This window comes from Entelurus aequoreus, linkage group LG11, assembly GCF_033978785.1.
Source record: "Entelurus aequoreus isolate RoL-2023_Sb linkage group LG11, RoL_Eaeq_v1.1, whole genome shotgun sequence".
In the NCBI taxonomy this organism is placed as follows: Eukaryota; Metazoa; Chordata; class Actinopteri; order Syngnathiformes; family Syngnathidae; genus Entelurus; species Entelurus aequoreus.
The window spans coordinates 28,255,613-28,270,691 of NC_084741.1; the positions used below are offsets into that span (position 1 = coordinate 28,255,613).

At 38.9% G+C, this 15,079-nt stretch overlaps 1 protein-coding gene across 1 annotated transcript in view; it reads left to right on the forward strand.

Annotated features, from left to right (window-relative positions):
* Positions 1-15,079, forward strand: part of LOC133659953 (endoplasmic reticulum resident protein 44-like) — a 54,718-nt gene that overhangs the window by 9,577 nt on the left and 30,062 nt on the right. The window contains exons 2-8 of the mRNA XM_062062896.1: positions 6,239-6,311; positions 6,404-6,443; positions 6,948-7,063; positions 11,171-11,355; positions 13,766-13,881; positions 13,953-14,127; positions 14,208-14,319. Coding sequence (XP_061918880.1) covers positions 6,239-6,311; positions 6,404-6,443; positions 6,948-7,063; positions 11,171-11,355; positions 13,766-13,881; positions 13,953-14,127; positions 14,208-14,319 — 817 coding nt within the window. The remainder of the gene's footprint in view (positions 1-6,238; positions 6,312-6,403; positions 6,444-6,947; positions 7,064-11,170; positions 11,356-13,765; positions 13,882-13,952; positions 14,128-14,207; positions 14,320-15,079) is intronic.

Sequence of the window (15,079 nt, forward strand, 5' to 3'; positions counted from 1 at the left end):
TAGCCCACAATATGTATTATTTTAATTGATTGATCTTTTTTATAAGACCGTTACTGAATGAAGTGCACATTTGAAGTTGTTTCACCATATTTCTACACAATAATTCAGATATGCTAACACCAGCGAGCAGTAAAGAATATGAAGTGATTTTTGGTCTAGAACATGTTTTGCTTTATTCATTATTAACATGTTTCTTGCTACTTTATGTTGTGTATTTTTTACATGAGATTTCCAGTTCGTTTTATCATCTATTATTACACCCAAAAGTGTGTTTTCTTTTACCCTTTCAATGTCTACTCCATCTATTTGTATTTGTGTTGGACTTTCCCTTCCACTGTTACCAAATAGCATTATTTTAGTTTTACTGAGATTCAAAGAGTCTGTTTTTGTCAAACCATCTTTGTAATTTGTTAATTTCTTCTGTTATTATTTGTATTAGCTTTTGTGTGTAGCAAGCTGGGGGCACTCATTCTGTGAGTTCATTAACAAATTGCAGTTATCAATATTTGGAATAATAATGTTCTCCATAATTTTAAAGGGAAACTGCACTTTTGAATGTTGCTTATCACAATCATTATGAAAGACATGACCACGAATGGATTTGTTTTTAATGCATTCTGAATATTAAATAAATGCGATCAAAAGTCAGCTTACAATGGAGCCTATAGGAGCTGTTCAATTATGCCTATAGAGCCCCTAAAAAACATTCAATTACCTCCATTAGGGTTTTTTTAAATACAAACCCCGTTTCCATATGAGTTGGGAAATTGTGTTAGATATAAATATAAACGGAATACAATGATTTGCAAATCATTTTCAACCCATATTCAATTGAATGCACTACAAAGACAAGATATTTGATGTTCAAACTCATAAACTTTTTTTTTTTTTTGCAAATAATAATTAACTTAGAATTTCATGGCTGCAACATGTGCCAAAGTAGTTGGGAAAGGGCATGTTCACCACTGTGTTACATGGCCTTTCCTTTTAACAACACTCAGTAAACGTTTGGGAACTGAGGAGACACATTTTTTAAGCTTCTCAGGTGGAATTCTTTCCCATTCTTGCTTGATGTACAGCTTAAGTTGTTCAACAGTCCAGGGGTCTCCGTTGTGGTATTTTAGGCTTCATAATGCGCCACACATTTTCAATGGGAGACCGGTCTGGACTACAGGCAGGCCAGTCTAGTACCCGCACTCTTTTACTATGAAGCTACGTTGATGTAACACGTGGCTTGGCATTGTCTTGCTGAAATAAGCAGGGGCCTCCATGGTAACGTTGCTTGGATGGCAACATATGTTGCTCCAAAACCTGTATGTACCTTTCAGCTTTAATGGTGCCTTTACAGATGTGTAAGTTACCCATGTCTTGGGCACTAATACACCCCCATACCATCACAGATGCTGGCTTTTCAACTTTGCGCCTATAACAATCCGGATGGTTCTTTTCCTCTTTGGTCCGGAGGACACGACGTCCAGTTTCCAAAAACAATTTGAAATGTGGACTCGTCAGACCACAGAACACTTTTCCACTTTGTATCAGTCCATCTTAGATGAGCTCAGGCCCATCTGGGTGTTGTTGATAAACGGTTTTCGCCTTGCATAGGAGAGTTTTAACTTGCACTTACAGATGTAGCGACCAACTGTCGTTACTGACAGTGGGTTTCTGAAGTGTTCCTTAGCCCATGTGGTGATATCATTTACACACTGATGTTGCTTGTCGATGCAGTACAGCCTGAGGGATCGAAGGTCACGGGCTGAGCTGCTTACGTGCAGTGATTTCTCCAGATTCTCTGAACCCTTTGATGATATTACGGACCGTAGATGGTGAAATCCCTAAATTCCTTGCAATAGCTGGTTCTTAAACTGTTCAACAATTTGCTCACGCATTTGTGAGTAACCCTCGCCTCATCCTTGTTTGTGAATGACTGAGCGTTTCAGGGAATCTACTTTTATACCCAATCATGGCACCCACCTGTTCCCAATTTGCCTGCACACCTGTGGGATGTTCCAAATAAGTGTTTGATGAGCATTCCTCAACTTTATCAGTATTTATTGCCACTTTTCCCAACTTCTTTGTTACGTGTTGCTGGCATCAAATTCTAAAGTTAATGATTATTTGCGCAAAAAAAAATGTTTATCAGTTTGAACATCAAATATGTTGTCTTTGTAGCATATTCAACTGAATATGGGCTGAAAATGATTTGCAAATCATTGTATTCCGTTTATATTTACATCTCACACAATTACCCAACTCATATGGAAACGAGGTTTGTACATTATGTAAGTATATATGTAAGGTAGTAACGGGCACATTTATAATAATATTAAATATTTATGTAGTGTGATCTTTTTAAGCATACTAGGTTAGTATTCAAAAATGCATCACAATGTTTGCTTTTTTTTCCCTTCATCACTGATTTCTACTCACTGCAGACTTTGAGAGCCAACAAACATAATAAAACACCACTTACTGTATAAGGTCCGCTGTCATTAAGATGCCGACTGCAAGGTTGTTCATATATTCTCATTTAGATGAAAAATGTCTCTTAATCCTCGTGAAGAAACGGGGTGGGGGAGGGTTGGGGACCAAGTGCTTTTCGTGTCGTCCTCGCCAGTTCCAGGTCCTATATGGCTGTCAACGTGTCCCAACTTGTCAAATTATATTAACAGCCATCTTCTGTCTAGGTGAGAGGCATGATTTATGATCTACAATAAATGTGCATGATTCCAAGAGGGACAAGTGGTAGAAAATGAATAAATAATAAATGATAAATGGGTTATACTTGTATAGCGCTTTTCTACCTTCAAGGTACTCAAAGCGCTTTGACACTATTTCCACATTCACCCATTCACACACACATTCACACACTGATGGCGGGAGCTGCCATGCAAGGCGCTAACCAGCAGCCATCAGGAGCAAGGGTGAAGTGTCTTGCCAAAGGACACAACGGACGTGACTAGGATGGTAGAAGGTGGGGATTGAACCCCAGTAACCAGCAACCCTCCGATTGCTGGCCCGGCCACTCTACCAACTTCGCCACAAATGGATGGAATAGACTTAAAGGGAGCTGGGGAACGAGGAAGCAGCTGATCAGTCGATGATGTAAACATCAGCACACAGGAAGTGAACACGGCGCCACCATTAATAATTTGTCTGTGTTATAATATTAATATCACTAATACTAGGTCAGTATTCAAGTCACAAAATGTAAATGGGGTATTGTTGGCGCTTTTTGAATGGTTATCGGATTTTATGGGCAGAATAGTGGAGCTCCCATTGGCTCAGTGGAATTTTATTTAATATTTAGAATGCATTTAAAAAAAGAAACATCCGTCATGTCTTTCATAATGATTGTGAACCATAGGCAAAATTCCAAAAGGGCAGTTTTTCCTTTAATGTAAATATAAATGGGTCCTGTTAGGCAAAATAGTGTATAGCTCTAACTTGTATGCCAGGAGACTCCATATGGAAGTGCTAAAAACTACACAGTGGTTGAAGGAAAAAGACAATTGAAGTGGAGCCACGTAAATAAAACCACTTAAAAAAAGACGCAACCTGAAGAGGCAGTCAGAAACCAGCTTGAAGGTGGTCTGTAAAACAATATATTAGGGGTGTAACGGTACAAAAGAATTTCGGTTTGGTACTACCTCGGTTTAGAGGTCACGGTTCGGGTCATTTTCGGTACAGTAAGAAAACAACAAAATATAAATTGTTTGGTTATTTACCAAATTTGTTAACAATGACTTTATTCTTTTAACATTAGGAACACTATAATAATTCTGCCCATGTTAATCCACATTAAACTGCCTCAAGTTGTTGCTCAGATTAAATAAAATGACAAAACTTTTCTTCTACATATAAAAAGTGCAACATTAAACAGTTTCAAGTCAACTCATCATGCTTAATTTATTACAGCATTTGGGAAGCCTGTAGTTGATTTTTATTATGTAAATGTTATATTTTTATCAACATGTGATAGCAGGGACCCTGCCATTCAAAACTAGGCTGCTCCATTACAAATGATTAATGTAACTATAGCTGAAAAAATAGTACAATACCAATAGGAGAGACTATTCATCCCTGAACACCATGGAGTTCATGTAGGCTTAATGATGCAGTTACATTATTATATCAACTATCAGAGACAGAAATTCTTAATTTAACATAATGTCTTTTTTTGCTGCTTCAACACAGAAAAAGGTAAAGTGAAATAACAGACAGACTGGGCTTTGCTGTCTGTAACACACACACACACACACGCGCACGCGCGCACACACACACCGCAAAATGAGCTAACGTTACGCTAAAAGCGAATTAGCCTTCACCTCAAGCCAGGACTGCGAGCGAGCTGAGCTGCAGTTTATATTTCTAGAAGGTCAACGGGCTCATAGTGATGTTACTAGTAGTTGACTGGGAGGTGTTTATTATAATTTGGGGAGAGTCCGCTGCTTGATGCTTACTTGCTAAACGCTAAGCACTGACTACATGCGCTCTGAATATGCACTGCTGATTGGCTGTTACCGCTCTTAATACGCACTGCTGATTGGCTGTTACCGCTCTTAATACGCACTGCTGATTGGCTGTTACTGCTCTGTATGTAGCTAATCAGATGTTTGTGTGGGTGGAACAATGCTGGGTGCTGTGTACTGACAGAGACAGGCAGAAGGAAGCGGAGCAGCTTGTTAAGACTTTAACTTAGCTTAATATGTTTGTGTGGAAACTCGTTCGGTACACCTCCAAACCGAACCGAACCGAACTCCCCGTACCGAAACGGTTCAATACAAATACACGTACCGTTACACCCCTACAATATATGCAACATTTTGACCAAAGAACCACCATTACATGTTATGTAGACCACAAGGGAGTATTAAATGTAGAAAAAAAGTTTTAATATGACCCGTTTAAAAAAGTATTACTAACTGCAGCGAGTTTTACCGCGGTTATCATTAATACTGTTTATCGTTACATCCCTAACTACTACCAAATTAGTACATTAAAAATGGGGACTGTACCCAAGCTGGTACATTTAAATTCCTTATTATTGTTTTGGAGTTTTGCAACATTTAACTTGAGCCGACCAGTAATTTCAATACTTCAATAATATAATAATAATAGTAATGGATTAGATTTGTATAGCGCTTTTCTAGACACTCAAAGCGCTTCATAGAACTGAGACCCATCATTCATTCACTCCACATTCACACATTGATGATGTTAAGCTACATTTGTAGCCACAGTTGCTCTAGGGTAGTTTGACGGAAGCGGGGCTGCAAATTTGCACTTAGGCCCCTCCAACCACCACCAAATATTTATTCACATACATACACCAGTGTGAATATAAAACACATATAAATAAAATACTTATTGTGTACTTTATATTTTTTCTTCACTATAAATAACTTTGTAGAGTGTGCACAAGATTGTCTCAAAATTAATCAAAAAAGCAATTTAAAAGAATATAATGCCTTGTGAATTGATGTTGCAATCCATAATCGATTAAATCGATCTACTTCTTTTTTCGTTCTGGTTACTACTGTTCACATCAGCACCGGTGCCATTATAAAATCGGGTTATACAGTAGTACCCATCCCTAGTTGATTTGAGTTGAAAAGAAATCTTTTTTAATTCCAGCCAACTTCTAGGTGCAGTGATTGCTTGCTGTCTTTACAAATAATTGATTTTTGAACTTATATTAATCGACATTGATCGTTTTGTGTCTTATTGCGACGCGTTTAAGAATCGATGTTCTCCTGGCCCACCCTTTGTGAAAAGGCAGCAACCAAACTGGGTTGCAGACCAAATGTTTGATTCCTAGCAAACTGTTACATTGTTTCGTTTTAAGAAACTACATCAAACATTCTTTTCCATCCGTCATTTGAACCAATCAGGTTGAAGCACAAATGTCCTCATGATAAGAACCACAGGCACTAAACAAATATAACTAGGAATTCACTCATGTCCTCCGTTTGGAATGTATTCAGATAGCACGTCAGCTGTTGGCTAACCTGACTGATTCTTATTAAAAATCTCCATGGCGTCCATGTTGTTTTTTATCAACTACATTTTTGGTTCACCAAACTGTTTTTGTGAACAAGAAGAGAACAGAGCAATCTTATGTTGCTAATTTCAGAAGTGGGGGGGGGGATATGTTAACTGATTCAAAAGCGAACTTTAGATGTTTGCATTGTTGTGTTTTTGGTCCCAATTGCTGATGAAGAGTTCGTGTTTGCAGGTGATGGGCCTCTCCACCCCTGGACAAGCAGAAATCACTAGTTTGGACTCAGGCAACATTGATGACGTTCTTAGTAAGACATCACAGAACATAACTTTCTAAACTGGATTCATATCCCTAAATGTGTGATCATTAATGTGCGTGTGTGTGTGTGTGTCTCTGCAGACAATGCTGGGGTTTCCTTAGTAAACTTTTATGCAGACTGGTAAGTCACTTGCTCTCCTGCAATTTCTAACAATGTCAACATTGTTGGAATTCCACTTGTAAGGCAAATGTTTGCTACCAATGTAACATGGAAAGTGAATGCAGTGGAACCTCTACGGTCCAACACAATCCGTTCCAGGACACTGTTTGAAACAAATTTTCCAATTGAGATTACTGGAAATTGAAATAGGCTGTCCAAGTGTAATTCCATCAGTCATAACAAAGTGTAAAAGGGTTGCATGCATCTTCTAAGACAAACTGAACAGTTTGATTCAATGTCCTGTGAATACAATGATTGGATCAATGAGAATATATCAATAGGTATGTAAAAAGACGTTTGACATCTACTGTTTTGCATCAAAAATATCACATTGTCTTTCATTGGAAACATTTTGATTTTATTAAAACACAGTTAGGTAATGAAAGAAGATTATCGGATTATTGGACAAAAGTTGTTGTTCCATCAAAGAGAAGATGTGAACTTCCCCTTCCCTTCTCTGCTCAGGTGCAGATTTAGTCAGATGCTCCATCCCATTTTCGAGGAGGCATCTAACATCGTGCGGGTGGAGTTCCCCGAAATGAAGCAGGTGGTGTTTGCGCGTGTTGACTGCGATCAACATTGTGAGTATTGGCTGCTTTTCCCTTCCCTCTGTGTTCCATGCAGCTTTTGTGAAAACACACCACACAGTACTCATGTCAGTGTAGTTTTTAAGTGGGCCGTTCTGAGAAGTAAACTACATCTCCCATAATCTCCTGGGCTCTGCGGGCGAGCAAAGCGAAGAACTGGAACCTTCTGCAAAGTTTAAATCAGGAGTATGGGCACATTTTGGTTTTGCAGTAAACAAACGATTAAGGAGAAAACGTGGTTGGAGTCTCTCGCCAGTCCTACAAATTATTAGACAAGCAGCCCTTTCCTTTTTGCCTAATTCCTCATGTGGGAGTGCGGACCTGCAAAAAAATACTGTGGCGTTATGGACAAAATACAATATAAATGATATCAACTTGGCCGACAGTAGAGCTTTTAATACTGTCGTTAAATCATGATAATGCATTTTGTTGACACATTCTAGCTGTCCACAGATTTGACAGCGACAAGCAAACGACCGCGTCCTCAACGCAATGTAGCATTCTCTCTGGCGGCTAATGTCCCTCCACAGTGCAAAGCCACTTCTACGTCACCATTTCTTGCCCCCTTGGCAGCAAATAAACTAAGTTTTTTACATCTATTATTATCACTGGAGGACACGGAATAACTCAACATGCCACACTACACACCATAGGAGGATATGTTATCCGCATGCAAGAGCTCTTGTATATTGACAAATTGGCTGAATTGATACAAGTATATACAGTAATGATACAAAGTACTATAGTATCAGGTCGCTACCACAGCGGTTACATCGCAATTTTTTTTACTATTAATATATATTTTTTCGGTGTTGTTATTGTTTATAGACTCATGAATTAAGTCCTTGGACACAGGAGGACTTGAAGGGCAAAAACTGGGAATGGAATGATTCGTTGCTGATATGATTCAGGGACTGTAACTACACGATCGGTCCACGCATGAGCAAAGACTACGTCACTTCCTGGACTAGCAATTTTTTGGGCCGTTACGTTCTGTGATTTTTAAATGTTTTAATAATGGTTTGTATAAAAAATAACGTAGGAGTAAAATGACAAGAATATAAACATAAACATGTACCGTAGTAGATTTAAAAGAATCAAGGATTATTATCGCAAAATTTTCAAACACTTTCACTATTCTGTCATTGTAATAAATGACGCACAGGGAAACCACTGATTTACATCGCACAATTTATTTTTAAAATGTTGATTTTATTTTATTTTTTAAACAATGCACTTACTGTTACTCAAATCTATACCTGCGGCCCAACAAAGAATTTACTTTTAAATTATCAGTATTGTGATTGGATGTATTTGATGTATATAAAGTAGTAAAATTTATTTGCCATCTAAGGCCGCTGAGCATATACCAGATAATATATTGTGATCCATATTGTTATTGAAGTAGGCTGCAATATATATCGGGGGCGTCGTGGCGAAGTTGGTAGAGTGGCCGTGCCAGCAATCGGAGGGTTGCTGGTTACTGGGGTTCAATCCCCACCTTCTACCATCCTAGTCACGTCCGTTGTGTCCTTGGGCAAGACACTTCACCCTTGCCCCTGATGGCTGCTGGTTAGCGCCTTGCATGGCAGCTCCCGCCATCAGTGTGTGAATGTGTGTGTGAATGGGTGAATGTGGAAATACTGTCAAAGCGCTTTGAGTACCTTGAAGGTAGAAAAGCGCTATACAAGTATAACCCATTTATCATTTATAATACAGATTTTAGGCCATATCGCCCATCCTTACCATCCGCTAGAAAATATTCTTGATGTAAAACCAAGAAGCTAGAAAGGCCAAATATCAATTTGTAAGATATTTACATTATTAAAAGTTCAAACCAAGAAGCTAGAAAGGCCAAATATCAATTTGTAAGATATTTACATTATTAAAAGTTCAATAGTCAGTTTCTGAGAATCAGCATTCTCCAAACTAAAACAAAAAAGTCCACTATGAACTGAGCTCTAGCAGACTTGTTACATTGGTGGATGTTTACATTTTCCTTTTAATGACACTCAGCTAAACATAGTGTATGTGTGTTTGGTTGTAACTTTAAACAATGGAAGTTTCCTGCACCATTCTGTACACTTAAAAATACATGTTTGTAGTAATAAATGTGATTACAAGATTTGAGCATTATGTAGGTTGTGGTAAATTACAGTAATTGTGTTTATCCCTAACATTCCTGCCACTTTATTTTACACACTATGGCATTTTTATCAAGTCATCTTGTTTTTAGACAATACTGCAATAATACCGGGCCTTAATACCCTGACAATATCGTAGCGTGAGATTTTGATAACGTTAAATTTTTAACATTAATTTGTCATTTTTATGAATTTGATTTAAAATCGCGCATGCACTAATGTGTAGTTGATTGGGTAGTGTCATGCTGCAGAAGCAACAAGTCAGTATGGAAGACACTAAACAGCACGTTGATCCTCAGAGTACTCAAAAGATTTCTTCAGGGTTGGCCGGTCTGGCAATGTCTTCCAGCCTAGTGCACACCGAAATAGACATACCGATAAAACAATATCAATATATAAGGTTGGTTGCATGAACAAAGGCATTTGCGCTCTGATACAATCTAGCAAAACTGGAAGTGATCACTAAGCAATGGAGAGACAAGGTAACCGCTAATCACGTAGCACAGAATCATTTTGGTTGCGCCATCTTGCTGTCTCGTTGATTATTTGCTAGGATTGAGAAAAGAAACTAAAAATGAGTGCTACAGACAGTGAAGAAATTATGGATAGAACAGGAAAAGTCACCTCAACAGTATAGCACCTTTGTGCATTATCGGACTGTAGTCTTGTCAGCCCTTGTCCGCTCCCTATTTAGAAACAACATTTAGGAACTTCATAAATAAAATAAATTACAAAATATAACAAATGTGCTACTTTAAAATAATTGTAAGTTGATCCAATAATATTTAAATAATAAATACTGCATAACATAAATTCCTTTCTATACTTAAATGATAAAAACAGACCAAATTAAATGTTACACAGCCGTAACTTCGTGGAACTTAACCTGCAAGTAATAGTTATTTTCAGGTTTCTATGTTTACATTTTCAGACTTTGCACTATTGTGTTACACTTTACACATTCCTTACATATTATAGTTCTATATTAGCTTACATGTTCCTTTTTTTTTTGCACTTTCATTTCTAAGAGGATATTGTTAAGTGTTCAATGTGATAGAATTGTGTTTACCGTGATTGATTATTTCCCATGGTTGTGTTGACATTTAATTTCCAAGTTTCTGCCTTGATAGCTGAGGGGATTATAGTCAGAGAGGAAGGTTACATTTGAAATAAAAATGTTAACATTTAATATAATTTATAGTGGCGCTTATTTCCGATAAGTAAAAAAAAAAAATTATCGATATCGACCAAGATAAAATACTTATTTGTGATACAGTTTTCAGCCATATCGCCTAGACCTTTTGCTGTATTCATTTTATGTCATACTTTTTAAATAAAATGTTTTTCACAATTTGTAATTATGTCCACGTTTCAAATTTGGCCATCGTGTCGCAGACGATAATGACAATTTATTGATGCATATCGTTGTTTTTCAATTCCATCATCTTTCATGTTACATACGCAAAATGGAAAAGACCCCCACACACGCGCACACATACACACCATATTTAATGGACAGACAGACAAAAAGATGGCCGCCACACCAAAGTGTGACGCAGACACAAACAACCGACCGCAGCCTTTTGAGATAAAGCAAATTAAAGAGAATTATTGATGACCCGCAAACTGTTTGAAGACTAATGACAAAACTGTTTCTTCCTATGAAGCCTGGAAGGCTTAGAGGCGCCCCGCAGGGAGATTGACACCTGCCTTACGAACACACACATGCACACACACGCACCAACAAACACACAGGCGGCGAGTGTGTACACAGCGAATATTTACCCTTAGTGGGGGGGCTTTCATGTGGGAGATCAGAGCCCAGAGCTGTCTGAAGGTTGTGTTTGCAGCCGTGTGGTTTAACTGCACATCCACCGCCGCTCCTCCCGTTTTATACTTTACACCTCTTCATCAATCGATTTCTTCCTCTCTAACTTCTCCTCCCGCCTTTGCGTAGCGGATATAGCCCAACGCTACCGCATCACCAAGTACCCCACGCTGAAGCTGTTTCGCAACGGGATGATGATGAAGAGGGAGTACAGAGGTCAGAGGTCAGTGGCGGCCATTGCCGACTTCATACGCCAGCAGCAGGTGGACCCTGTAAAGGAGATTCACTCGCTGGAGGAGCTGAAAGCCGTGGATGTGAGTGGCAACAACGCATTATTTAGATTGTCCTCTACATTGGACATTTCAACATGTTCACGGCCATACAAACTTAACATTGACTACTCACAAGTAGGGATGGGTACTATTTCAATTTTAACCGATACAGTACTAATTCCTGGTACCTGGGAATTGATACCGGTACCGATTTTCGGTACTTTTGTGTGTATGAATAAATAGTTAGTTGTTTGACACAAAATAAAAAAGATAAAAAATGAGTTGCTAGATGTCCAGTTGCTAGATCTTGTTTTATTATAACATTTAAGTCTCACGTGCTTTCACTTTGAAGATGGCAGCACTGTATGCTATCTATGGTATGTTGTCTCATGAGAAAGTAGAATTTTCCAGGAAGCTGAATGTGTTATGTTGCCCCCTTCAAAGTGGTTATACTGTAAGTATTGTTCTTATTGCACACCAACTGTTTGATTGTATCATTCATCTTAGATGTCGTTAGGGCTGGGCGATATGGACCAAAACTGATATTGTGGAATTTTTATTCTGAATACCGGTATATGATATATACCAGTATCTTAAAAAAAAAAAAAGAAATATGCAATTTGCTTAAGGTTGCCTCAGTTTTTTACGGCTAGATAAAATTGCTTAAGGTTGCCTCAGTGTTTTACGGCTAGATAACCAGTTTTGAGTACTCAGATTATTTTTGTTGTAAGTAGTCACATAATATGTAGTTTATTCTTATAAAGTAATTTACCGTTACTATGTCAAAGCAGTTTCATTCATTTTGTTCATTAACGTTATGTTTATTGGCTCACACTCATGCACGGGATGGATAGAGTTCTTACTCATTCACTGCGGAGAAGGCTGCTGGCTGTTAAGTTTAAAATTACTTTTCAGCCACCCAGCCGCTATACTACAGTAGCTTAGGTTATGGGAAAAGGCACTTTTAAAAGCGGGGTGTCGCTAAACATTTGACACACCGAGCAAGCAGCAGAGAGGAGCTATCAGTGGCTTCTGTACTAAGTCGCTAACTGAAGTTAACAACGTAAACCGATGATATTAGTGATAAAGTCGCTACAAGGAGAGATATACACTACCGTTCAAAAGTTTGGGGTCACATTGAAATGTCCTTATTTTTGAAGGAAAAGCACTGTACTTTTCAATGAAGATAACTTTAAACTAGTCTTAACTTTAAAGAAATACACTCTCTACATTGCTAATGTGGTAAATGACTATTCTAGCTGCAAATGTCTGGTTTTTGGTGCAATATCTACATAGGTGTATAGAGGCCCATTTCCAGCAACTATCACTCCAGTGTTCTAATGGTACAATGTGTTTGCTCATTGGCTCAGAAGGCTAATTGATGATTAGAAAACCCTTGTGCAATCATGTTCACGCATCTGAAAACAGTTTAGCTCGTTACAGAAGCTACAAAACTGACCTTCCTTTGAGCAGATTGAGTTTCTGGAGCATCACATTTGTGGGGTCAATTAAACGCTCAAAATGGCCAGAAAAAGAGAACTTTCATCTGAAACTCGACAGTCTATTCTTGTTCTTAGAAATGAAGGCTATTCCACAAAATTATTTGGGTGACCCCAAACTTTTGAACGGTAGTGTAGGTTCTAAAGCAAATTGGTGTACATATGGTTCCAAAGCATTGCATAACTCGGGAGTCGTGCCGCGCCACCATATTTATAAAACATATTTTAAAAAGTTTGACGCACGCTAGTTATAGTGCGTCATCTGAGAAGCCTCCATAAACACGCAAGGGGTGGGGGTAAGTCAGGCGCAGAGACGATCAAACTAACGACGTAACGAAGGCACATAAAAAAATACCGGTATGGCGATATTGTCTTAAGTATATATATATACCGCTTTCTAAACTATAGCGGTATTAACTATAGTACCAATATATCGCCCAGCCCTAGTTGTCGTTTTCAATACCAAATTTTAAAGTGTTGAAATGGCCAATGTGAAATCGTTAAAGCTAATAGCCTGTCCATGGTGATTCCAATGTAAAACAATAGCAACAATCTAGTGCATTTTGGAATAGTGCCGCCTTACTTTGTTTCAGTTTTTTTTCTACCAAGCATACTTGCTTTGTTGTTGTTAAAAATTGCAACATTACTAATAGGGAGTTTGGCTGAGTCTGTTCTGAGTGCTGCTTCAATGTTTGTTTACGTGAACCAGTGCTTCGTCTGCAACCGGACGTGACGTCACGTGCAGCAAAGGTATCGAAATATGGCATCGTTTGATTTTACGTGAATCGATGCCCGGTAGTATCGACAGAATTCAGTTGGTACCTATAAAAGTACCCATCCCTACCCTCAAGTATCGCAGTTTAATTTATGTTGTATTGTCCTTTGAGATGATGTTGGTTATGAAGTGGTTGCTGAAATGTGAGTGATGTTGTATACCTGCTGTGGTTGCACAGAGAAGCAAAAGGAACATCATTGGTTACTTTGACAAGAAGGACTCCGACAACTACCACTCTTTTGAAAAAGTTGCCAACATTCTCCGAGATGACTGCGTTTTCCTGGCTGCTTTTGGGTAAGTTTTTTGTTTACCCAACACTGCTTCATCCATGCCCGCAATGACGTGAACTTTATCCCAACGTCCAGTTCCGCATCCGAGTCAGAGCGCTTCAGCGGAGACAACGTCATATTCAAGCCGATAGGGGAGAACGCTCCCGACATGGTCTACCTCGGCTCCCTTACCAACTTTGACCTGACCTACGCTTGGGCCCAGGACAAGTGTGTGCCTCTGGTCAGGGAGATCACCTTTGAAAATGGAGAGGTTAGTCTCGTCGGCAACAGCACAATCTTTTTAATGACGTCAGTCATCTTTAACTGTGTGCGCACTTGTGTGTTGTATAGGAGCTCACTGAAGAGGGGATCCCGTTTCTCATCTTGTTCCACCTCAAGGAAGACAATGAGAGCTTGGAAAAGTTCCAGCACGAAGTAGCTCGTCAGCTCATTAGCGAGAAAGGTGAGGATTATAGTTTTGGTTTTTTTTCAAACCCACTCACTTTTCACATGATATTCCCCTTTTTACACTTCCTACTCCATTCGCCATGGGTCGGTCCTACCAGGTGCTATGTTGTATGTGTTGTATGTGCTATGCTGGCGCTTACCACTGTTGATCCTTCATTGGTTGAGAGACAGATAGACAGACAGACAGACAGACAGCCAATTGAGCAATATATAGACATTTCAAAATACCTTGTCCGTGCAGGCGCACGCAAGCATGCACAGACACACACACTGCAAGATGGTAAGATGCCGCAGATCGTGCCCTGGGGAGGGAGCGCATATTTCACGACCATGTACGAAGTGACAAATATTTATTTCAACGCTTTACGCTACCGAGAGCTGTCCCCCCTTTCTTAAACTTACATTATGTATTTCCCCTGCAGGATAATGCGAAATTCTCTTCTGTAATCTGTTTGTGTTTTCTCCGTGTGTCTGATGTTTGGCTTTTCCGTAGGAATTGTGCCCTTATATGGGGAATTAAGGGCGTTTACCTATGCAAATTATGGAATTAAGGGTGTTACATATGCATATTGGGGTGTTTATATGCAAATTATGATAGACACGCACGCGCTAACCATTTGGCATTCAGCAACTTAAGAAAAGCAGGTGGGAACAATTTAAGCGTTTAAGAACAAGTCATGAATTTGAATGGACTCCTCTTCAGAAATCACTTAGGAAGAAAGATAAGAGGAAAAGTTAGGAACTTATTGCTGAAT